Raw genomic sequence first — 25,000 nt, 5'->3', positions numbered from 1 at the left:
TATGCAGTGGTTATGTGCATGGTTGCGATTGATTAATCATGACCGTATAATATAAGTAACAGTGGTTCTGCCATATTTTACAGATCATCAGAGTTTTGCCATTAATCCTTTAATAAGTAGTGACTCTGTAAGCATCACATATCAAACTTATTATTGTGTTGACAGATCACAATATATTGTATTGAATATTTGGTATGGTACTTTGAAAAGGGTATCAAACAATCTGCACATTTGACACACATTTTAAAGCATAAATCAGGGTTGATATCCTTAAACGCTTGAATCTCAAAGTGGTGTTTTCAGAGTTTGAAACCACTTTTGTAACTGCATTACTGTCATAAAAATAGCTTCATAGTGGCTCGGCCAGGTTCTATAGGATGTCAGGTCTACTTATAGACTGGTTACACAGTTTTGAACAAAATGTTTAGGTGTTCCTTTAATTTTTCATCATTTTTTAGAATGCTGTCAAATAATTTTGGTTTTCTGAAGGAAACAGAATCAAAGGCTGCTGGATTTATTTGTATATATTTCAAGTACATATAAACAAATCCAGTTGCCTTCAGTTTCTTTGATATATCTATGACCTGGATGAATGAGAGTATTCACAGGCAAAATTTTGGTTGATATATAGATAGGGATGTAACGGTATAAACATTTCATACCACAGCAATAGTGACCAAAATGATCACAGTTATTGGTATATACTGGGATTTTTAAAATGTCTTCAAAATATTGAAAAAACACTGATATAATGAGAAACTGAAGTAATTTCACCAAGATGAATATTTAAATATAAATGTATTATATTTTAAAATAGTATCACAAGCAAAACCTTATCAAAACAGCAGGCTTTCTGTCTGTCATCGTGTCGTCTGCCACCAGTAGATACTGCTCTGGTCAATGGAGCTGAAATGAATGCAGCAAGAGTCGCCAAAGTTGTGATAAACATTGTATTCACACCTTCAAACAGAGCTGCTGACTTCGACTAAACTGTCCCTCTACAATCGTATAATAGCCAAAATATGTCCCAAAGGAAGCAACTGTCCTCCCTCCATCATGACTTCATGACTTCAATACACAACAACCCACAGACTTACATATATGTATGTGCAAGGAGTAGGGATGTCCCGATACAGCTTTTTCACTTCCGATACAATACCGATATTGCAGCCTTGAGTACTGGCCGATACCAATGTCAATCCGATACGAAAACTAAATCATACATACTTTTATTACTTATTTTGTAGTGTTGAATATTAGAAAAGGCTTGATCAAGTGATACTACTCAAACAGAGAACAAGTGTCAGGGACAGGGTTAGGAAAACTGACCCATTTATTGTTAACTAATGGGTTACATACATTTTAACCTTCAACATGAAAATATTCTACAATTGATTAAAATAAATAAAAACTAAATTAGAAGACCCTGAAAAATAACCTCAATAAATCCAATAAAAACAAAAAGTTATATTTTTAAAGTGCAAAATAACCACTAGTTTAACTTAATCATAAGAATATTCTACAATTGAATACAATAAATAAAAAATAAATTAAAAGACCCTGATCTCAATAAATCCAATAAAAACAAATAATACTTTTAAGGTGCAAACAATTCAAGTTCACTTTGGTTATTTTTTACAGTCAGTATATGGTGGGAACAACTGAGAGTGGGAACAAAAAAACAAACAATAACATCATCACAACATTGTCCACTGTCCAACTGCTCAAAGTTAAGAGTCTGCAGCTCAAATTTCACTGACTGTGTTCAAAACAATGTGGTTATTGCTCTTAGTCCTCACTAAAAATAGAGTGTAAACAAAATAAACATGTCACTCTAATAACAAGAGCAGAAAACAAATAATAATCAGTCAGCTAATTAAACTGCTGACTACCCTTACTACTCCCCCATCTCCATTTTCTTCAATCCGAGCATGATGTGGAGATTCTTTTTTGAGAAGATAACCATTTCAGCATGCTTTGCTGTCAGCCTGCTTCTGTGTTCCTCAATGATAAATGATGCTGTGCTAAAGAGCCTTTCACTCTTGACACTCGTGCAGGGAGCACAGAGGATCTTAGCTGCTGTTGCTGCCAGGGTGGGGAATCGAGCTTGATAGGCTCTCCAGTAATGTAAAGGATTGTTCTTATGTTCAATAGGAGCCTCACAGAGGTAGCTCTCCATTTCACTGATTGCCCCTAGGGTGATCTGCTCAGAAGGACCTGCTGCTGCACTGCTCTCCTCCAGTATCTCATCAAAGATGCTGCCAAGGTTGCTGCTTGCACCCTCCATCCATGGAATCTTGTTCACTGGCTCGGACACAGTTTCATCAGATGGAGGCGTGGTCTTCAGCTCTTCTTCTAACTCTTCTCTAACTTTCACCGCTGCCTTTAATGCTGCCTTTGCATGTCCAAGGTTTTCTGCGTTTGTGAAGTACCTGGCATAAATATAAAATATATAATATTTTAGAGCTTTTCAAACCCAGTCCCCACACATTCATGCTCACAGAAAGAAACACAGTCACAAACAGTCATGATAATCCAAACAGTGATTCTGTAACCCACTTCAATAACTTTATGTCACTATGGGTGCAATTTTTATTCAATATAAATATATCTGTCCAATAGTAAGTTATTATATGTGCAATACCTTTTGACTGTGAAACACTAGAACAGTACAGTTTTCCTCATATACATATTAGGCTAAATAAATGTAACAATTTAACATAAATTCCCTTGCCTGTCTTTATACCGTGGATCCACCAGTGTTGCCACGGTGTAGAGGGGCTCAGATTCCACATGCCTGAAACGTCTGTAGACTGCATCCAGACGGGTGGCTTTCATAGTTTGGATCCCTTGGTCATCTTCACTCTTGTTACTGAGAAACCGAACCAGTACATGAACAGATGGGATGACATCGGCTGCAGTAGCAGAGGCAGCACTGACAAGAGTTGTTAGCTCTTCAAAGGGGGTCAGAATCTTTGAGGTCTTCTCTAACAGCCCCTACTGGTTTGCTGTTAAAATGGCTGGCATGGTGTTCTTGTCTTCAGATGAGTAGACATGCAGTGGCCATTTTTAATGAATGAGGCTGTCAATCATGTACTTGATACTGCTCCATCGTGTCTGGACATCCTGCTGGAGATGTTTTGGTGTGACGTTCAGCTCTATTTGTAGGTCTTCAAGGCTTGAATAAGCCTTGGGGAATGTTTAAAGTGGCCCACTATTTTTCTCCCATTGGCGAGTGCATCACTTACAGCTTGCTGTGACAAGACCCCTTCATGGACTACAAGCTGAAGACTGTGCGCAAAACATCCTAAGTTTGGCACACCTAGCTGATCCATGGCCTTTCTCATATTAGCAGCATTGTCTCTTAAAACGACATGGACCCTCTTTTTGTCAATCTTCCAGTCACGCAGCATCTCCTCCATGGCGTTCGTGATGGCATTAGCTGTGTGTGAACCTCTGAACTCGCGTGCATGTAACACTGCTCTCTGCGATGTAAAGTCAGCGTCTAGCCAGTGCGCTGTGAGACTCAATAAGGACAGCGGACAATGGTCTGAGCTCCAGATGTCAGTGGTGAAGCTAACAACATTTGCTTTCTCCACATGTGCGGCAATACACGTGAACTTCTTTATGCATCTGGGGTATAGCAAGCACAATAAATTGGGCTACCTTTTCTGTTATAGCCAATCCCTTTTTGCAGTCCCGTGGGAGTTTGTCATGCTTTACAAAAGTTTCGGCCAGCATTGTTTGTTTGAGGGAGCCAGAGGTTTGTTGTTTCTTTGCCTCGGTAGACTTGTGAAAATCATCATGCTGGTTTTTGTGATGGTGCTTCAAATGCGCGATGAGGTTGGTTGTATTAAACTTTCCCGGCTCTGTACCACCACGGGGAACTTGTGCATGACAAGTTTTGCTGCAACGTCTTTTTCTGACTCTATGGAAAAATACCGCCACACGGCCGACATCACTTCTCCTTGCTACTTTATTAGCAGTAGCAAACACACCCTGTTGTTGTGATCACGTAGGCTCTGCATGCATCCAATACATAGAGCCCAGGTGATCACAGCAGGTGCTGCTGGATAGAAGTGCTGGAGCGGAACAGAAGGGACTGCTTGTATCGGAGATTTTAGATGCAGTCCGATATAATTCAATACTCGTTTTTTGGCTGATAACGGACCGATATCAATATCGGATCGGGACACCCCCAGCAAGGAGAATGGATGTGTGCAAGAGTAAAAATATAAGTATGTGAAAGGAGAATGTATGTGTGCGAGAGTGAAAATATAAGTATGTGAAAGGAGAATATACGATTGTTCAGATGCCTTCATGTCTCGTTCTGCCTGCTCCACCCTCTGTCCCTCCCTCATCCACGAGTGCACACGTTACGTTTCACTGATGCTGGAAATATTCAGCACACTTCTCTGCAGAAATACGGAGTTGCAGGAGAGGACGTTAATTTAGTTTCAATGGCAGAGAAAATGCAGCCAGCGTTACTTGTAACAGCTCATCCCGCTAAATAGGCAAGAGAAAGAAAGCCTGAGGCAGAAATGGCTGCAACGAAATAGGCTCTGGATAAAGAAAGAAGTCAGACCCGAGTCAACATTGGTGCAGCGTTTGAGTGGTGGAGACAACTGGGGTATGTGAAGGACCTGAAAAGTGATGCAGAGGTTGCTCTCTTTCAGTTGGACAGGTAATGACTTGTTTTGTTTCGGGGGAAATTTGTTATTTTATTCAAAACAGATTTGTTATGGGATGTCAAGCTTTTCATTGTGTCCATTGTGTCCTCAATATTATTCATGCAAATTCAGATTATCAGCGCTACTGTCGCTGGATTAGAGTTCTCAATGGGTTCAGGCCAAAAAAATACGCAAATGAGCTGGGTCAGGTCGGGCCTTGGGCATCCTTTTTTATAAAACACATTTGCTTCGTGGGGAGGGGCAGACACAAACCTGACGCCGCTGAGTGACGTACTCACGCCGATAGCCTGGCTGGAGAGGACTTAATTTAATTTTTGTTTACGGCATATTTATTTATATAGGCTATTTAAAGTATTTCGGATGTTTGTGTTTAATCTTTTAATTTTAGATAAAGTTTGATTTGAATTTGTGTTTGCTTCTGTCTGATCATGATAACAAGTGTATAAGAAAAACAATGCAGGCGCGCAGGGGGTTGGGTTTGGGCCGGGTTCGGGCAGACAATTCATGCTGGTGTGTTGGGCTGCTTCAGGTTCGGGCTTAAAAACCTGCAGGCCGGGTCGGGTCAGGTTGTAATTTTCAGGCCCGTTGAGAACTCTACTCTGGATGCAGAAAAAGCCTTTTTTCGTGTTGTACATTGCTATCTCCACAAAGAGCTTTCTCATTTTGGTTTTGGCAAGTACTTCTCCACTTGTACTTCTCCACATATATATAATAATTGAATATTAAATAACAACTCAGTAGCTTCGGTGACAATACAATTAGGGCTGAAACGATTACTCGAATAATTCGAATAATTCGATTACAAAAAATGATCGAGGAATTTTCTCTGCCTCGAGGAATCGTTTAATTTTGCCAGCTCAAAGCACGGTATTTCGCCCGGACGACTTGTAATGCAACAAAATTCAACAGACGAAGAAGAAGCAGAAGCAGAAGAAGACGATGGCGGCGGAAATGTCGGGTAGTTGCGGAGGTAGAGACAAAGAAGGCGACGCAAGCCAAGACAAAGGAACAAAGAAAAGACAGAAAATGTCAAAAGTGTGGGAGCATTTTAAGCTGGACACCGGGGGGAACACTGTCACATGCATTCACTGCAAGACAGCGCTTGCGTTCCACAATAGTACATCCTCAATGCTGCAGCATCTCCAACGAAGGCACCCCGTTTATTCCGAGAGCGGAGGACAGTCACCCGAGACAAGGTAAAAAAAGTGATTGTAGCACTAATTAATGAGATGGACGTTACTATAGCTTGCTAACATAACGTTAGCCCTGCGGAGGGCTTGCTTTCTATAAATTATGACTTACTATCGATGCGTGGCTAACGTGCCTTTCATACAGGCTTTATTTAATCTGTAAAAACAGCGCTATAGATAGTGATGAGGGTGAAAACATAAGAAAGCTAACTGGGTAGTTGTCAGTTTTAGCTCAGTAGTCATTGATGGGTAAAACATCAAGTAGCACTGGTGCGTAAAAATGTGCTCCAAGCAGGTATCATAATTTTATTGAACACTGCAAAATCTCATCAAGATTTTAACTTTAAACTTCAGAACTTAAAATTTGGTTGATAAAAATGAAAATTGATATGCTCACCTTCCTTCATTCCAATAAAGTTCTCCTTTAAAGGTTGGCATACATGCCATGAGTAAGACATAGCAAGGTGTGGCCCTTACCTTACCTATCTTCTGCATATTGCACTGCACTCACATCAGAAATGTGTAAAACTAAACTATTGAATTGATGCATGGACTTGTTCTAGTTCAAATGTTTTTGCCTCCTTTATGCCACAAAAAATCCCAAAGGAGAAGACTGTTATGCCTATAAAGTCTGTATAGCCAAAGTATTTTTTTTTCTATCATTAATGGAAATGTTTTTGGTACTTAAATGCACTAAATTGAAAGTTATTTATTTTATTTTATATTTGTGTTTTATTTATTTTTATTTTATTCAATTCCTGAGATGCAGTTGCTATGGCTTTTAAACAATGTGCATCTAATAAAGCCATTGATTGTCTAAAAAGTGAAAGAAATGGTTCATTATTACGTGAAATGTCTTATTTTCTCATCTATATTTATAATTTCTCTTTAACTAAAAAAGAATATGTTCTATCCGATTACTCGATTAATCGATGGAAATTTCAGTAGAATACTCGATTACTAAAATATTCGATAGCTGCAGCCCTAAATACAATATCAAAAGGATTTAACTTTGCCGGGAGAACGTGCCAAAGCTGCCCCCTTCCCCACTCCTGTTCACTTGTTCAAACACCATTAAAAGTTGTTTAAAATAACTTCACTTACCTGAGCATAAATATTACCCCTAAAATTGATAAGCTAGTAACTGCACATTATGGTCCTGTGATTGAATCAGTGACAGAATTAAGCTCCACAGCCACAGCTCCGAACAGCTGCGTCAACAATGGAAGTGGAGAACATGGTCCTTTCGGACTCAATGTCCCCAGCTTCCCTCGGGATCTGGTCAAAGCTCTCCCGGAGATGGGAGTTGAAGACCTCCCTGACAGAGGGTTCCACTAGACGTTCCCAGCAGACCCTCGCAATATGTTTGGGTCTGCCGAGTCTGTCCAGCTTCCCCCCCGCCAGCGCATCCAAGTCACCACCAGGTGGTGATCAGTTGACAGCTCAGCCCCTCTCTTCACCCGAGTGTCCAAGACATACGGCCGGAGGTCAGATGACACGACCACAAAGTTGATCATTGACCTCCAGCCTAGGGTGTCCTGGTGCCTATGCTTGAACATGGTGTTTGTTATGGACAAACTGTGACTAGCACAGAAGTCCAGTCACAAAACACCACTCCAGTTCAGATCGGGGAGGCACATTAACACTGTTAATTTTATTTGTTCTTGTTTTTCTTTTTTGTTGTTGTGGTTTTTCTTTTTTGTTGTTGTGGTGAGGCAATGCACAGAGTTAACACACAAGTATAGACAGTTGTCAAGTGGAGATTTTTTTGCACTAACATCAACAGTCTTTCTCCCTTTAATTCAGGCGCTGCCTAAAAGCACCCTAGACATCAATTTGTTGTGCCACCACCTCTCCGTTCGTGCTGGTTCCCCATCCATGGCGCCCGATATGTGGACCTGTGGATGTGGAGGCCCTGAAAATTGGTTTGGCTTTGTGCTCCTAAGGTGCCAATTAACCAGTTTGTTGCCTGGTGTGGCCCTGCAGTTGGTGGGATAGGAGGTTAGTATAGCTGGTTTTGCTACCTCTTTTCGCCTCATCTCTGCAGGTCAGAGTCTGCAGAGGTGGAGGAGTCACCTTCTAGAAAAGCGACATCAAATAAGTATGGTGAGGAGTGTTTTGCAGTTCTATCTAGATGTAACCCTGTTAAAAATCCTTACTCATAAAATAATGAATAATTCATGGGTTAATAAAGTTCATATTTGGTTGAATCTGTTATTAAAATGTATTTAAAATGTAAAAGGAATATCTCATTAAGGTTAATAGTTTGATAAAAGAGTAAGGTGTAATAAATAAGATTAAAATGACACAAATGCACATGGTTAAATATTTTATTTTATTTTGAAGGAACTCATGGAGAGAGAGGAAGTACTGATGGAGAAGAAGTGTGATGCTGGTCATTTATTGGTTAAGGTGTGATTGACAGGTGTAGACCGAAGCGAGTGGGTAGGAGAGTGTGTTTTTCTGGAAAAAGAAAACTTGACCAAGAAAAAAAAGAAAGGAGGGGCGAAGACGTAAACAGGCACAACGGACACGCCTGGCAGCGAGTGTAAAGTTCTACAAAGATAATAGTTAAGTGTGTAGTTTTTCCGTGTCTAAGAGACTGTCTGCTCGACAGTCGGAACCCAGACATTCGAGTACTGTTTAGTGTACAGCTCGAGAAGTTTCAGCTCGAACTCCTGCCGAAGCTGCATTGTTGTTAGCTTAGCCTAGCTACTGAGCTAACTCGGACTGTGTTGTTAGCATTCGCTAGCAAAGTGAACGGACGTAGCCACAAGGAGCTAAACCAGGTTCTAACATCGGCTGTGCCTTGTGGTCTCACCGGGGAGTATGAGGATTCGGCTCGACCGCTGCCAGTGTGTGTGACTCGTCGTAGATGGACATCGTCCCGGGCTGCCAGGGAGCCTCCATCGTCTGCTCACCAGTCTGTCTCCAGTCTACCCACCGTGTCACCTGCCGGACTCGGACCGGGTAAACCGCTGTTCTTTGGATTGGAGATAACACTTTTCCTTGACTGTTCCTGGATCATTGGAAACAACGGCGGATTTTCTCACACTCAAAAGTCACCATATCAGGCCTGTAACGGGGTTATTTTATTTTGCCGACTGTGTCTATGTGTGTGAGTGTGGGCCCACTTAGTGGTGTTTGAGTTTATTACTGAAAGTAACTAAAAGGGTTTGAATGTGATAATTGGAGTAATTTGAAGGTATTTTTGCAACTTAAAGGGATATTCTATATATTTTGAGGAACTTAAAAGTGTTCTATACAACAGAAAGGTACTCTCTGGTAATTTCGGTTAATTTTACAACTGACAGTGAATCAGATCTTTTCATAATTAATTTCAAACATAATTTCAGTGAAAGTGTATTGCTGTTTTGCTTGAATACATTTAAAATGCGAATTAAATCATTGATTGGTTTATTTTTCAAACTAAAATGAGTCTTGTGCTATTTCCTTTGCTAGAGTTAAAAGGTGAATTCACCTAGGTATACAAGTTGAGTGTGCATAAAAAAACGGAATTCAAATTACCTTTAAGAAATTTCTTGTAAATCAGGGTTAAAATTAGAATAGAGGAACCCAGAAGCCTGCCCTTAGTAAAAGATCTATTGAGGGGAGTGCTACATAGAGATTGACCGATATGTTTTTTTCAGGGCCGATAGCAATTATTAGTAGTCAAGGAGGCCGATAACCGATATTTGGAGCCAATATTTATTTGCAGTAAAATGGAAAATATCGGCGTCAACATTTTGAATAATACAAACTGCAAGACTTAACTTTGAGTGTTTTTACACATAGAATTAAAGGGGACATATTATGAAAAACCCACTTTTTGCTTGCTTTATTATGTATAATTGCATGTCTGGAGTGCCTCCCGACCCCTTAAGAGTGATTTAGGACCTCTACGTCAATGTTTTGTAAACAGGCGGAGTCAGGAAATGTGTCTCTAAGAGAGCCATTTGGATTTCACCTGCACACTTACGTAAGAGTGCGGGTGATTTGAATGCACCAGCCCTCACGCTGGATATCTCCTCCCATATTACTCCGGCTACCCGAAGGAGGATCCGCCATTTTCTCGCTTCACTTGTATGCAACAACCTGACCGCAACCATGTGCAACCCGAAAGCCAAGCACTCCTGCTCTGTCGTCGGATGTACGGACACTCATGTTTCCCTACATTGCCTTCCTACCAAAGAGGATATCAGAGCGAAGTGGCTTTTTTTTTTTTTTTCAGGGAAACGTCCCAGCTTCACTGAGCAAAAGCGTTGTTGTCTGTGCAAATCACTTCACACCGGCAGCAAGGGCTAGCGCATTTTGTGGCTGCGGCAGCTGGTCGCGGCATTTCCGGTGGCAGCTCCAGCTGCCGGATGAGTGGCCGAGGCAGCTGCCACCACGGCGGCAGCCGCCTCGCTCGATAGTGGCCGCGGTGCCCCGCTGCCGGGGCAGCAGCCACTGTCCTGACGAGCTGCCGGGGCAGCAGCCACTGTCCGGACGAGCTGCCGGGGCAGCTGACGGTATTTCGGCACTTGTCGGTTACATCTTCAGGTGTTCCCATAGCTGCCAGTGGGTGCAACTGCCACTGTTTTACCTACACTAAAGCTATGCCCTTTATGTTTTTTTTATTTATTTATGTCATATTTTTCAGACCCAGATAAGCAGAACACCAGGAGGTCTAGGGCCACAACACCTGAACCTCTCCGCCAGAGCATTGTTCCCACCTGCTTCAAGACTACAACCCCACCCATCCACATCACGGACTGTTCACACTTCTACCCTCAGGCCGGAGGTAGCCTACAGAAGTGTGAAATACAGAACATCAAGGCTGAAAAACTCTTTCATCCCCTCTTTCATCAGACTCCTGAACAGATAACAGGAGTCATAACCACGGACTCCCTCATCACTGTACATTTTGCACATTGCATTGCTAACATCAGACACTTCACTTTTGTATACAAATAAGATTTGTATTCTTTATTTATTGTAATTTCTTTTTACATTCTATTTTATAACTTGGCATCAGTGTGGACAGCAAAGAAAAAAAATCATTGCACAGAGAAACTTGTTTTTTCTTGCTGTACATGACAATAAACACTTTGAATCTCTTGTTTCTTGTTTGAAATCGCTCTAAATACATGGGTCATGACTCATTTTTTCATACATAGATGGCTAGGTAATTTAATCGTGATAATTAACATGAGAATTTTACAAAAGCCTGTGGTCTGTGATGAGAAAAAAACGTAAACAAAAAATATTTTCTACAACAATCCAAATGTTTGAAGTCTAATTTCATTGGCCAATGACTGTTAACTTTAATGTTTCCACAGACTCTCGACTTTTTTCAACGAGTTTGGAAAATGGAAGGTGAGTTGGGCTATAAGTAAATAAAAGGAATTAGTGAGATAAATCACTGTGAAACACAGCAGAAAGATTTACTTAGCCCTACAAAAAACACTTTTTCATGTACTTATAGTGTTATAAAGTTTGAGCCCGGGGGCTCTGATTTTGTCACCTTTGTTATTTGTTTTGATAGGTTCACATCAGATGTTCTCCGATGTAGCATCGTTTTTGGCCTGTGATGGGTCTGAATGTGTCTTCTGTCAAAAAAAGGAACTGGCAAATAAGAATCATCTTTGCAAAAAGCATCTTGCAGATGCAATGTACTTTGTGGAAAACAATCAAGGTATGTAGTACAGCTGAACAATAAAGGTGTAGGACATGATTACATTTATTGAAAATATATATTCTTTTTTTGTTTGTTTTTTGTTTTTGACCCATTTTTTTCAGAGAAATTTGTGGTGGCCTGCTTCTGCAAGGACAAAACACAAGCATCCAGAAGCCACTACCATTGTCCATATTGCAATTTTAAAACTTTTTCACGGCCATGCTACTTCATGAAACATTTAAAAGTCATGCATGGTAGGTGTTCTGCTGCAACATCCACACACATTTTAATCTCAATTTCAATCAATATAACCAAGCAGTATTTTCTCAATTTTCTGTTTTTTTCTTTGTATTTAAAGTCTACTTTAATTTTATGAACTATACAATTTTATAATCCTAATGTTTACCACATTTCTTTCCATTTGTTTCCTGCAGGTATTGCATCAAGCAAAAAACGAGGTATTACATGACAGTAAAATATTAGTATTTGTCATTATGTTTTATTACAGATTTTTTTCAGAAAGTGCCAAATTGTTGAGTTTGATGCAGGTAATGCTAAAAACACCACACAGCATATAAAAGCTATGATGTGTGTCCAGAAAGGAGCATATTTTTGTGTCCTGGCAGAGTTGAATTACATTTTTAACAAGGTTAAATCTGTGGGTGCTTACTTCAGTCCCTCAGTCAGCCCCCAGGAAGATGACTATATGTTTCTGCCTTTATATCTAAGAAATATTTCACTTTAAATTGTTGTTTCATAATTTTGCAATTGTTTAGTCTGATGGTCATCAGTGGTGTGTCCTCCTCAGTAATGTCTTCGATTGCAGCTCCCTGGGTGTGGCAAAAAACAAATATACTCTAGAGCTAGTCTCAGGGCAGAAATACAGTGGCTTTTGTATTGTGGTTTAAAGATCTTTAATAAGTACTTTAATGTTTCACAATAACAACTGTGTCTTTGTTTTTTATTTGGCAGATAAGACAAAGGCTTTAAAACGAAAAGCCGACAATGTCACAGAAGACCCTGCAGACAACTTGGACAGTAAACCAGAAAAGGTGTCATGTCCCCACTGCACATCTGAGCTAAGTTCCCAAAAAAATCTAAAAAGACATATCAGAGATGTACATTGCTTGGACATTGCCCCCATGATTTGCATTGACGTAAGAAATGGGATTTATGACACACCAAAGTATGACCACAGCCCTGTTTTGCCGGTGCATGTAATCAAGTCCACTAACCCACCAAAAATTGACTGTGAGGTTCCAAATTGCAGGAAATTCATGCAAATTGCATGGTCCTCAGGAAATCCTGGAAAGGAATGCAAACACTTGGAGAGAACAAAGAATGCCAAGTCATATGCAAAGCCAGCAGTCCTCACATCTGCCTCCCTCAAGGACATGTTGAGTAAGGGATTGATGTCCTCAGAATTGGGTGTCAGATGCGAAAACCTCAACCTGGATTCAAACAAACTTGGATTGGACAGTGTTTTTCCAGTTATTTTTGAAGATGAGGGATACTCCAAACGGTGGGTTTTCTTCTCAGTCTTCACATCGCAGACAGACAACTGGTGTCAGTTCGGAAGGACTATAGTCATGTTTGACACAGTTGCGGGACAATGGAACTGTCAGTGTCGGGGGACTGGGACTTCACACCGTTGTATCCACCGCATGATGGCCATGTGGTGGATTTTTCAAGAGTCCCCAGGCACTTTAATGGAAACATTGGACATTCAGACACAAGATATTGATGACCTGGAAAGTCACATTGTTGAAACCAGCATCAGCTGTGAACAACAACCTGTGAACAGTCAGAAAATCTGCATTATGACAGACTACCTCATGACACACAAGCGCATCCCATTCCTACAGGATTTGCCTGTGGAGCTGAGGACTAAGGAGCAGCAACCACCACCACCGTGTTTTGTCCCCACAGAAAACACTTGTCCGTACTGTCCTGGTCCCACCCCTCCAGCTCTGAATCCCTCCAACACAGTAACCACGCAAGCTGTGGTGTATGGGATTAATTATGTCCAGAAAGGTAAGTCTGTAAAAAATGCTATTCTATGCTTTTGCAAGAATGTACCCATCATGACATCACATTCATATTTGTTTTAAATGACATGTGCAATGGCAAATAATGTACAGTGCTATATATAATTAAACTTTAAACTACTTTTCTTTCAATTAACAGGTGTCTCTGTAGCTGTAAAACAGTGCCCAGCATGCACTAACGTTGTGAGGTTCCAGGAATATACCTCTGGTTTTCACAACTTCAATAACCGCGTCCTCTTGACATTGCCATTGTGTGAGCTTTTGCTTTCTGGTTTGGCGGTAAGGAAATCATAAAAACATTTAGGCCAAAAAATTTCAGCCAGCATTTATGTCAGCGAGTAATTGATAACAGATATCATATTTGTATGTTGATTCATTACAGAACAAGACAACCAGTGGACGTATGCTGGACACTATGTCATTGTTAAATGACAACCGATACCATCACCAAACAGTGAGAAAAGCATTTCATCACTTTTTATCGCTCACTAATTTCAAGTTTCAGTTTTCCTGCTACCAGTGTGGGCACCATCCAGCTGTGGTCGTGGCTGACGCCAACTGGAAACTGGCCTTTGATATCCCACGTAAGAATATTTTTTCCAATATGTTTTAATCCATGGTAACATTACATTTATGATGTAGATTCTCACAACCGACTTAAAGATGCAAATGTGTGCCTGTATCAAGTATGTCAGGTGGGCAGTGATTAAATAATTTATTTGTTATTTCAGAAGGTTGCAATGGCAAATGTTTCATAATTTTTGGAATTTCATATGTGAAGTTATTGGTGACTCTATGTTTCTCTATGAATGTTTGTGTTGGTGCTGTGCTTTTGTAATTCTGTGCAAAACTTCATTTGCAGTTGGCACATTTAAAAGGCCAGATCCAGAGACTGTTTCTGAGGAAGACTTTGAAGTGGATATAGTGAAGGCATGGTCAGACTTGGACAAGTCACTGATAGCAGAGGGACTCATATCAGGTATGGACTACATATGGCCAGTGCTTTATACTATCATAAATTTTGAAAAGTGTGAAAAAACAAAGGTATCAACCTTACACTTCGACATAAGCTTGGCGACAAACAAATCTTGGAACTAATGTAAACTACGAAAAATACTATATGTTTTATTAATAGGAACATCTGTGGCTAACCCATACCACAACTCTGTTGGACACTCCACTTTGGCACCGTGGATGGGAGAGCACACCAGAGTGGGAAAGACTCTACCCAAAACAGAGTTCAGAAAGGCCATGAAAAAAAACCCCGATGCTGAAACCAAGCATCCCCTCAAAAAGATAAATGAGGACATCATTCTGGATCTACTTGATTCAAAGAAGGTACACTTCATGTTAATATTGCTTGTCTGTCAGTATACTGTAACTGTAGACATAGTACTCCGTATTCCTAAGGTTGTGGGTTTTATTTTGTTTTTTGCAACAATATGTTATATGACATACTGTGTGTGTGTAATGTGTCAGGATCACAGTATTTTCCCCCTTAGTTTTCTCTTTTCCTTCCTGGCTCTCAGGTTAATTTGCACTCACCCCACCACTGCTCCACTCCTGCCAGTCAGCCACACCCACCTCATATGTTATCCCATCTGTAATCAAGCCAGTATATATACTCCTGTTGTCCACTCACTCCTTGGACTAGGGTCCAACACCCCACCACACCAGTGACATAATGGGTCTCTTTTTTGTCTTTTCAACTTATAGCCTCAAAAAAAGAACTACAAGATGCTTGTAATGCCTTGGGTGTGTCAGCAGAGGGGACCATTGCAGATCTGATTATCAGGCTTGAGGAACTGCTGAACTTCAAAGACATATACCCCAAGCTATTTTGGAAACTACAGAAAGCGGTGGTGAGAAATTTTTGGATATATTTTTTGGATTTATTTGTTTTTCCTTCCTATAACAGCATTATGTTATATGATCTTTGCTATTCTTTAGGTGGTGTCCTTCATTTTTCATGTATGCACGGAGTTGTATACTACCTAAATTTCCTATTCTGGACGGAGTCAGCCAGGGACCACGCTGATGGGCTGCTGAGTTTTAAACAGTTCCCCACATGCTACATTTCAGATGTGGCTGGACAAGTTGCTCGGCATACAAACAACCGGACAAGACAATTGTATTTCAAGCAACATGATGGAAGACTGTGTGCTCCAACCCCTGACAACATCAAGCTGGCTGTCAATAAGGAATTGCAGATGGACATGAAGTGGGTTAAGAACCTGAGGTTCCCACTCCCACTACAGGGAAGTCTCGATGGTGACAGAGTGGCAGCAACACATCCTATCACAGGCACAACAGAGAGATATTCACTCTATGACAGATTCCACCAGAAAAACCAGAAACGTCCAGAAGAGAGGCTTAGAAGTCTGAATATCTGCCCCAGCCTCCGAACAGAAATCAACTCATCAGTTGCAGAGCAGTTCAATCGCGAACTTGCATCTGTTAGATATTCATTGTGCCAAATGAAAGAGGCACACTTCAAACAAACACTACGGGTTTTGATAGATCTCCACAATGAGAAAATCAACCTAACTTTCAAATCAGAAATGGAGGCCTTATGCAATACCCAGTTGTCTATTGGCCTTCATGGAATGCTGGGTCTGCAGTCTGCTGGTAAGCTTGTTCGCTATATGTTATAACATAATACTGGATTTAAAAGTTGTGGAGGTGGAAACATAAAAAAGAAAGTGCCATAACCTAGGTCTTCAATCCTCTTGTTGTAGCCCAACCGGATGAAAACACTAATGTTACAAAGTAAGCATGTTTTCCAAATAAGTCATACGTTCTTCTTTGATCTTTCTTTGAAGGGAAGGAAGATCATAAGCCGACTGTAGCTGGCACTGTGAGATCATCATTTCAAGCAGAACTATATGCCATCGATGATAATGACAAGGTAATAAAACATCATCACACGACAGGTGTTGGCTTTTAATTTTGTCTTAAATCATATTATGAATCAAAATTAATATTTTTGTCATACTGTTTGTATTAAGGGAAAACTCGAGGACTTGTTCTCTGGATGCCGCAAAGGAACTCAAATCATTACTCATGTGTCAAGGCGATTTCCTGTGACCATAAAGGACATTCGCAGTTTTTGCCCACCGGAATTGTTGGCACAATCTTCCATGGTCATGCCATGGTTGACGGATGATGTAAGTGCAGATAAATCTGGTGTTTGAAGTTAGTTTGTACATGAACTGTAATTAGTTACTGCAGTGTTTCTAAAGTATAGATGTGTACCTTATACCAATTAGCACATATTGAGTGTTGTATTTTAACAAGTATATTGAATTACAGGCAGTCAACTATCGAGTTGCTCAGCTGGCCCAAGAACACACGGTAATAGATTTAATGTTCTTCCATTTTTGATTGCTTTTGTTGCCTTATCAATGTTTGCTGGTATTAACACATACATTTTATGTTATAGAGTGGTTCTTTGGGTACTTATGACTTCATTTTGTGGCACCGGGAATGGACCACGAGTGGAGGTGTGAGTGAGCAGGTTGTCAAATGCATCCCAGTAGGTCCTTTTTGAAACATAAGACAATGTAAATATTTGAAAAATATATCTACTCTTCACATGGACTGTGTTGTCCAACCTGATATTGTTTTATTATAGGTGTCAGACAAGCTATTCCTCCCCAGGATTGTTGGTCACTTGTCTCCAGAGACGGGCAACCATTTTATTCTTTGGGTGAGCCTCCATTAAACAAGTTTTATTCTGTGACTGGACTATTAATATAATTTGGTAAATATGTTTTAGCAACAAAGTCAATGATGCAGAAAGAGCAAAAGCATAACCTAAACCATTAACTCCATTTGAAGTCATACAAATGTGATATTTTTTGAATTGTTATGACTGATTTATGTCCTTGTAGGTATTTGACTTCAAACTGAGACAGATCAGAGTTTATGATTCACTCATGCTTCAATGTCAGATCAGTCATGGTGACATGGACCTCCTCAGGTAAAGGGAAAGTCTCATACAACATTTGATATTTGTCATTGATTACTACATATGTGGCATAATGATCATACTAAATTATTGCCAATTTGTTCTCTTGTAGAAATGTCTTCAGATTATCTGGTGGCCTTGAAGGTTGGACTGTGACATTTCCTTCACAGTGGAAGCAGCAAGACACTGTTAACTGTGGAGTCTTTGTGTGTTCTGTAAGCTGTTTATTCTTTGAGCTGCTTGTCCCTGTTCAGTGCAAGTGTGGTTTATGATTTCATCAAGTGAATTTTTTTGTTCACTTTTAGGCAGCTGAAAATGAGGCCCTAAACCGTGAGGTCACTGCAGAGGCTCTCACTCTTAATCAATGTAGGACTCTTCGTCTGCACCATGCTGCTCAAATTCTGAAGACTGTCAACGCAGAGGTTAGAGGTTTTTTTAAAATGTTATACCAAAATCTGTAATGAATAAAAGACAGATGATGTACAACAGATCGTTGTAACACAGGACTTCCCAAGAACTGCTGAGGAGCTTCTCAAAATGGAGAAGAAGGAAATAAAACTTCAGGAAGCTGAAGCAAAAAAACCGAACTCCAACAGCCATTGCCTGGCCTGGAAACTAAGGTCCTGTTTGTTCCAGCGGGCAACTGGGACAACCAGGTATGTACAACATAAATGAAAACTATGTTAAGTATACTTATATAGTACTTTACACACAACACAGTTGACTATATCAGACAAAGCCAAGTCACACAGGAAATATGGAAAAATGATTTGAGACCCAATTGAACTGGACTAACTTGACAGTAAATCAAAAGTTATTAACTATTGGTAAAATTGTCCCACTTGTGTTTTTCAACAGTGTTTTCCATGAAAAAATAAAGATGTACTCATGGGTACAATGCATTTCCAGTGTGCTGGTGTGGAGGGGGACTGGACGTCTAAGGATTTTTTTTGTGGATGCAACAGCACCCCTGAATTGTAAGAATAATCTCATTTTGCAGAAGCTTGGTTGCCATGAAGATCAAAGTGATAACTGTTGTTGTTGTGTTTCATACAGAATATTAACATGGTTTTACCCTTAATGCCTGTAATCATTTTCAGTGTCTTAACATTAATGTACAAAGATTGAAATGTGTTATATAATTTACAGTTAACAAGAGTAGGACTTATGTACCTTGTCAAAATAGACGTGTAAACATTCAGGTAATGCTTTTCTTTAAACAGAGATGACATTCTGGAGTCTGTTACACTCTAAAAAATAATTCTGCATAGTACTTAATTTAATTGGTGAAACATTTTTACACTTAAAAATACTGAGTTGATTTGAAAGCTCTCAAATCTGTTAAAACAAAACATGAGTATTGAGTAAATCTATTAATGAGTAATGAGTAATGAGTAAGTAATATTTTCAATTACATCTGAATGATTTGACTTGGCACAAACACCACATAAATTGAGTAAATGTAACTGAAATACTGTGTAAACCATATAGAAAAACGTGAGTAGAAAGCACTAAAAAAACTGAGTAAATATAATTGAAAACATTTGTAGGAGATAATTGCAAATTTTCTAATGACTTACTAAAAAAAATTTGTTGTACTGATTGATTTTTTAAACTTGCTGTATTTGATTTGAGGATATTCAGTACTATATACATACTACTACTATATACATATACAAATATGACCAAGATCTCACAAAACATTAAACTTTATTTTAAAACATTTTTCCCACAGAAAATTACATTTTTTCCAGTATATGCATATACCTAATACATAAAAGTGCATTTCAATAAGGAATTTTTAAAATACTTAGCATGGCAACTTCTCCCTAAGAACTGGAGCTAGATCACATATCGCAACTTGTCCGTCTGTCTTACCACTCAAGTTATGTGGACACAACCTACAGCAGCACATTCGAAGCTGTTACAAGAAAGGCAATTCAGGATACCCAAGATCAAACGCCTCTGAACTAAAATGCTTCTTGCCAAATGGCCATGAAAAAGATACATATTAAAGATGCATATTAATGCAAGGGGTAATCTTCACACTAAACACATTGATGACTAGTAACTGGGCCCATCACATCTGTGACACAAGGGCAAAATCATCTCCACAGCATATTTGGCTTCACATTTAGATATGACAATACATTGGTCATCTCTTATGCTTTTTTAAACACCTGCATTTCTCACAATTACAGATACTCCAAACTGGAAATACAAAAACTACTTCCTCCTTTAGAAGTACAACATTTAAGTCACTTCTGGTGAAAATGCCTTGAAACTCTTGACTCGAAACTCAAAAATTGGATGCCTCACGCCTCACAGAATGATTGAAGAAAAAAAATCAAACGCATATTAATGCAAAATGTAAATGTACAATCAAAAAAACATCAACAATCAGTCAGACAACACCTGGAGGTGGTTTGACGAAATGAAGCCATAGATTGTCCAAATTTCTGTCCAGAAGAACCTCACTAATTACTGAGCGTACAGTCTGTTTTTTGCCTTACACACATGGTTCAGTTGTATGAGTCTCATCTGTGCTCATCTACCCCACAGACAACTATATCATTACATTGTTTTTCAGTCGTTGCACCTTTGTTGACAGGTTTCCAGCATCCACTTCAACGAGCATCTTTTGAAATACTTCAAAAATGTATTTAAGAGTTTTGGGGTATTTGAGGTCCAAGGCATAAGTTAGTCCAAGCAAGTAGCAGCAGGCTCTGCTGAGATCCCCAAGGTGGTTGAGTACGGTGGAACCCTCAATGACGATCCCTACATCCCTGACTTGTCCATCTTCATCACGCACAAGGTACAGAGCCATCGTCTCTGCTGCCAGCTCTTCTTCCACATTGACCGCTGAATCACCAAAATTCTGTAGACATTGTAAAGGAAACTGGTTATAGCAGGCAGTATGTCACCAAAATAAAAAAAGACCAAACTAACTACATAAATCAGCTACATCACGTTGTAAGTTGTCTATTATTTTAACTAGCATATATGACAAATTTGAGTGATGTGAACAGACACATGCAAATAACAATAATAATTCTGACTTCACCACTAATGAAGGTATCTGTGCATATATTCATTCATCTACTAGACTTAGCGATATGTCTGTTGGTGCCATAATGTAGTGGGGGGCCATAAACTAGGTGGGGCATTATGATAGCAAACAGCATACAGGTAAGACACAGGTGATGACCAGCAGGTGTATGAGAGGGAAAGCAAATAGTTTTTTGACCATGTCAGTGTGGCAGTGTTTTTAAACCAATAGAAACTATTGAAATGAAACATAATCTGTGAAGATAAATCCTCTCTGGAGATTACATCTGTTGTTAAGTGGCACTATATAAATAAAATAGATTTGAACTGAGCGTCACGCCAATATGGAATTACTTTAAATTTAGATAATATTTTATGTATTAGGTGTGCAGAATCCAAACTGATTTGGATATAAGCTACAAGACTAATGTTGTACTCTTTCCAATAGACACAAAAAGTCAAAGTGCCAATTGTTACAGCTGACTATGTATTCAGCGGAAACACAAATTTACAGATTACTGTAGGGAGAATGCTGAAAGTCATCTATTGCACTCACCTCAAACTCCTTGATTAAGGCACCCACATCTTCACCCAGGTGATCAATGAGACATCGGATGACAACTTCTCTGGTTTTCTCTATGGGAATTCCACTCTGTTAAGGAGAAAATGTATTTAAACAGCTGACAAGATTCAGCAGTCACTCTCCTCAGTGCAGATTTTGGCCCTTTTACTTTAAATATTATAACAGATTTGACTACACTAAAAAAATCAAACAAAATTTAGTGAAGCAATTGGTAAAACATTGCAATTTCTATTAAAATTCATTATATCATTCAGCCCTTATCTGGAGTGATCGCCGCAACCTTGAGGTCATGTTTGCCATGTGATATATTCCTTAAAAGTCTACTCAGAATATACTCACACTGAAACAAGAGGAAAAAGGAATGAAAGATAAAACAGTGTGGTAGGCAGAGTGGTAGAGGAGCAATAATGTGAAGAGTGTATGTTGCATATGAAGAAGACAGACAGAGGAGATTGAGAAACACTGTGGTGGAATAAAGGCTGCATGAGGCATATGACCTTGTGTTGAATGCAAGAGTACAGAAGAGTCAGTTATTAGAGAAGTAAATTAGGTTTAGAAGAGACACAACAGGTGAGGGAAAGAAGTATCTCAACAGAGGAGTAAACTGAAATACCTGGAGTAGAATATTCATTTCTGTACGATGTCTCTCTCCAGCAGCACCTTTCTTGGCTTGGAAGATGGCAAGCAGTTTAGGGGTGTAATGGTCTAACATGAACATGAATTTGGCCTCAAGATTTACGGTGGTAATTCGATGGAACTCAGCGTTGACCTGAAAAAAAAGAAAAAGAAAAAGACAAAAAAGGACAGGGCCCAATTTACAAACTTAGATTTAAACAATGCAATTTCTGAATTTCAGCCTCTTCTGCCCAAGGTATATGTGTTAAACTGTGTTGGAGAAATTACATTTTCTCACTTGTGACACATCGAACAAGGCAGGCCACCTTTCCTTGATCTCTTTGATGCTCAGTTGAAGACTAACAAGATCCTGTCTTCGATGAGCAAAAGTGTTGGACATCAGTCCATTGATGGTTGCCCTCTCTCTCTTCTTTAATTCAGACAGAATTTTGAGCCGCTGTTGCTCTTGGTGTTCACTGCTTTCTCCTGAAGGATAATGTGGGAGATACATCACTTCCCCTTTGCGTGCTTTTTTAACATTTTGGGCTGGTTTCCTCTCACCAGGACGCTTGTTTTTGAGAGAATTGCACGTAACTTCAGGAAATCCAAGATTTCTTAACTTGGACCTATAATTCCCCATCTTGTATTTTAGGCTGTACATCCATCCAATCCATCCGTTGCGACTTCCAGGTTCTGTTAGACATGGGTGTTTTTGGACTAAGGCTTCTGCAACCTGTCCGACCTGAAGGCCTGTGTGATAGGCAGTGTAACTGTACATGTAATCTGCCAGCCTTTCCAGTATTTCAGACTTCAATTTGGGGTTGTTGAGGACAGTTCCATTTTTCAAAAATTGTTCATTCGCTTTCCTCAGTACTGCCTCTGTTGCAACTGAAAAACGTGGAATTTCAATTTCACTTGGCCACAATACCCTTTCGGGGCTTAGTAAGACAGTGCCTTGTGATGACACTGATGATGTGCCATCTGACTGGTAGTCAGCATAACTAGAGGATGACTGTGAAGACAGTGTTTTTGAAGTCAAACTGGAGGTGTCACTCACATTGTCTGCATCTGCCACATTTTCAGTCTCCGGTGTTGCTAATGAGAGCACTATGGATGGAATAATGACCACCTTGATTGTCCACTTATGTTTAACCTCGTTAGTAGAATGAATTGTGAAGATATCACCAAAGTCCTCGTCAAAGTAGTGGAGGGTGAATTCCTCATGGATCTGGAAAGTGTCCTTCACAGTCTTATGCAATTGCTCCACTGTGTCTGGCATCCCTGATGACAGTGTGAGCTTCTCACTATGATGATCTATAATCACCTTCACAACAACAGGGTCCATCTGTATGAAAACAATTCACAACTGGAAATCAGAGTAGGATTGCTGTACCGTTGATGCTTTTAGCTTTTTCACCTACTACTGGACAATAATGTGTCTTTTTAAACTGACCATGCGTTTCCCTCCCACACAGTATGCTGCCAAGGGGTATGTATCACTAAGTTGCTGTATGTGCAGCAGAGTCACCTTCCCAGAGTGCTCCAAAACAAATCCCTAAAATGTTCATAATACCAACTGTTAAGCAACTTAACAATGAAATTAAGATCACTGCCTACAATCACAATTTGTGAAATTTCCACAAAATCGGGTAGACCACCAGTAGCACCATGAGGCAAAATCATCCCAACTGCATATCTGGTTCCATGATATGACAGTGCATTTGTCAGCTCCACTGTGGTTTGTGTTGGATATACTTTTTTAAAAGACTCCTGTATTTCCTCATGCAGCAATGCCAATGGAATACTAGTTACTTTACTCACACATAATGCAGGTTTCAAAGCATCAGCATGTAAATGATATGACATCATCATTTGGTGCTTTGTGGCGAGACTGAGTAGAATGTTTCTGAAACTGTTTGTGTGTCTAACAATACGCTTGAAAAAACTATGCTTTGCCTCAAAGCGCATAGTCCAGACACAAACCAAAGGTCCAAAGCATTTTATCATGTCTGGATAATGTTCCAAGAAATGGAACTTAGGAGTTAACTTAAAGTCAGGAAAAACTTCCAGCAGTCTATGGCGATGTTCAGATATCAATGCATCAAGATAACTTATACTGTCCTCGGTATGAATCGGGGATACCACGAGTTCAGTAATATCTTTTAATATCATGAGAACTTGCCATGCGGGATCACTGAATGGCACCTTTGCACCAATTATAAATGGTAATAATCTTAGTAGTGTCCAATTCTCGTGTGCGTTTCCACCGATAGATCTGCGAGAAGAAAGATTTAGTGGGATGGGTTGGGGGCGGTCAGTTTTATCGGTCCAATTATACGGAAACTCGGTAATCAAATCGTTCAGTTGTAAAAGAGTGAAATACTGCTTTTTTACAAACACATTAAAACATAGTGCCAACTCCAAAGGTATTATTCCTTCCAAGAGGTCGTGGAGCACATCTGGTGGGTACCCTGTCACAAAATGGAAATGCTTCAATTTCTCTGTTAAGGGACAAACCTTCTTTACACCGTAACAATGTACGAGATCAGGGTTTTCCTTTACAGATTGAACATGTAAAGTATAATTCTCCTTTGTTCTTGGTGGAAAAAACCCAGAATGCACCTCTTTTTGCTGGTAGTCTGAATGGTCCCCAATACAAAATCTACATATGTAATGCCCAGTAAAACTTTCCATCAGGCCACTCAAGGAATGAGCACCTAGATTATCCGCTGAAACACAAAAAACTGTTCCTCTGATATTTTTGCCACTGGCAGGAAAAAAAATGCCTTCTTCCTCTAATGTAATAAGGTCCTTCAAGAGAGGCTCCAGGACAGTTTCATAGCCAAATTTCTTAACATCATTAGCTTTGCAAAGAAGTGCCAAATTAATTGATGTTAATTGGGATCTCAATTCTGATGGCACTTCTGCAAGTAGACAATACACGCCAGTCACTTTGTGTTTTTTCCCGTGAGGTTCCAAGTGGATTACATATTTCAAAATCATCCACATAAAGTATAAGTGAAATTCTTAGCTCCCCATCTGTGTGAAACTCATTTAACTTAAAATATTTGCCATCTCGAAAGGATGAAAGCTGTGATGCATTGCCTGAATGTCTTGTCAGTATTTTACTTACAACGTCTTTATTGTTTAACAGTTGCTGTAAGGATTGTAGGATGGGTACATATTGAAAAGAATA

At 39.7% G+C, this 25,000-nt stretch overlaps 3 protein-coding genes across 12 annotated transcripts in view; 1 reads left to right on the top strand and 2 right to left on the bottom strand.

Annotated features, from left to right (window-relative positions):
* LOC119008775 overlaps nucleotides 1-25,000 on the top strand; it is a 30,697-nt gene that overhangs the window by 1,982 nt on the left and 3,715 nt on the right. For 2 of the 7 annotated variants that reach the window (XM_037079434.1, XM_037079433.1), the window contains 12 exons: nucleotides 10,524-11,239; nucleotides 11,409-11,558; nucleotides 11,663-11,794; nucleotides 11,975-11,998; nucleotides 12,513-13,574; nucleotides 13,728-13,867; nucleotides 13,971-14,172; nucleotides 14,451-14,567; nucleotides 14,724-14,926; nucleotides 15,305-15,450; nucleotides 15,539-16,216; nucleotides 16,411-16,496. In XM_037079434.1, the coding sequence (XP_036935329.1) occupies nucleotides 11,191-11,239; nucleotides 11,409-11,558; nucleotides 11,663-11,794; nucleotides 11,975-11,998; nucleotides 12,513-13,574; nucleotides 13,728-13,867; nucleotides 13,971-14,172; nucleotides 14,451-14,567; nucleotides 14,724-14,926; nucleotides 15,305-15,376 (2,151 nt within the window). In that variant the 5' untranslated portion in view covers nucleotides 10,524-11,190 and the 3' untranslated portion in view covers nucleotides 15,377-15,450; nucleotides 15,539-16,216; nucleotides 16,411-16,496. Of the gene's footprint in view, nucleotides 1-5,472; nucleotides 5,888-7,966; nucleotides 7,988-8,227; nucleotides 10,442-10,523; nucleotides 11,240-11,408; nucleotides 11,559-11,662; nucleotides 11,795-11,974; nucleotides 11,999-12,512; nucleotides 13,575-13,727; nucleotides 13,868-13,970; nucleotides 14,173-14,450; nucleotides 14,568-14,723; nucleotides 14,927-15,304; nucleotides 15,451-15,538; nucleotides 16,217-16,410; nucleotides 16,497-16,596; nucleotides 16,756-16,900; nucleotides 16,943-17,030; nucleotides 17,124-17,222; nucleotides 17,298-17,481; nucleotides 17,571-17,670; nucleotides 17,774-17,863; nucleotides 17,981-18,062; nucleotides 18,215-18,416; nucleotides 18,536-20,169; nucleotides 20,309-25,000 lie in introns of those variants that run through there. The other 5 variants (XM_037079432.1, XM_037079435.1, XM_037079431.1 and 2 more) reach the window with 5 other exon arrangements.
* LOC119008788 (zinc finger BED domain-containing protein 4-like) lies at nucleotides 1,566-6,770 on the bottom strand. Its single transcript, XM_037079477.1, has 3 exons — nucleotides 6,279-6,770; nucleotides 2,735-2,872; nucleotides 1,566-2,432 (listed from the first exon to the last, which is right to left on the bottom strand). Exons 1-3 carry the CDS (start codon nucleotides 6,374-6,376, stop codon nucleotides 1,898-1,900), a joined length of 771 nt encoding a protein of 256 aa, XP_036935372.1. The 5' UTR covers nucleotides 6,377-6,770; the 3' UTR covers nucleotides 1,566-1,897.
* LOC119008781 lies at nucleotides 19,250-24,720 on the bottom strand. Of its 4 annotated transcripts, none has more exons than XM_037079450.1 (4): nucleotides 22,093-24,720; nucleotides 21,803-21,958; nucleotides 21,163-21,258; nucleotides 19,250-20,436 (listed from the first exon to the last, which is right to left on the bottom strand). In XM_037079450.1, the coding sequence occupies exon 1, from the start codon at nucleotides 24,496-24,498 to the stop codon at nucleotides 23,329-23,331; it is 1,170 nt and encodes a 389-aa protein (XP_036935345.1). In that variant the 5' UTR covers nucleotides 24,499-24,720; the 3' UTR covers nucleotides 19,250-20,436; nucleotides 21,163-21,258; nucleotides 21,803-21,958; nucleotides 22,093-23,328. The 4 variants fall into 2 exon arrangements, with proteins under 4 accessions (XP_036935345.1, XP_036935347.1, XP_036935344.1 ...); XM_037079449.1 differs by having other exon boundaries at nucleotides 21,803-24,720.

The sequence above is a fragment of the Acanthopagrus latus genome, chromosome 19, assembly GCF_904848185.1.
Source record: "Acanthopagrus latus isolate v.2019 chromosome 19, fAcaLat1.1, whole genome shotgun sequence".
NCBI lineage: Eukaryota > Metazoa > Chordata > Actinopteri > Spariformes > Sparidae > Acanthopagrus > Acanthopagrus latus.
Note: the sequence above shows the minus strand (reverse complement) of the source record. Positions and strands in the feature narration are given on the sequence as shown.

Bases quoted from the DNA above. Each gene is read 5' to 3' on its own strand.
- LOC119008788 (XM_037079477.1), bottom strand. From the start codon at position 6,376: ATGCAGAAGATAGGTAAGGTAAGGGCCACACCTTGCTATGTCTTACTC. The intron at 2,873-6,278 runs GTGAGCATATCA...TCGGTTTCTCAG, and splicing joins CTTTATTGGAATGAAGGAAG to TAACAAGAGTGAAGATGACC. The intron at 2,433-2,734 runs GCAAGGGAATTT...TATTTATGCCAG, and splicing joins GATCCACGGTATAAAGACAG to GTACTTCACAAACGCAGAAA.
- LOC119008781 (XM_037079449.1), bottom strand. From the start codon at position 24,498: ATGGAAAGTTTTACTGGGCATTACATATGTAGATTTTGTATTGGGGAC.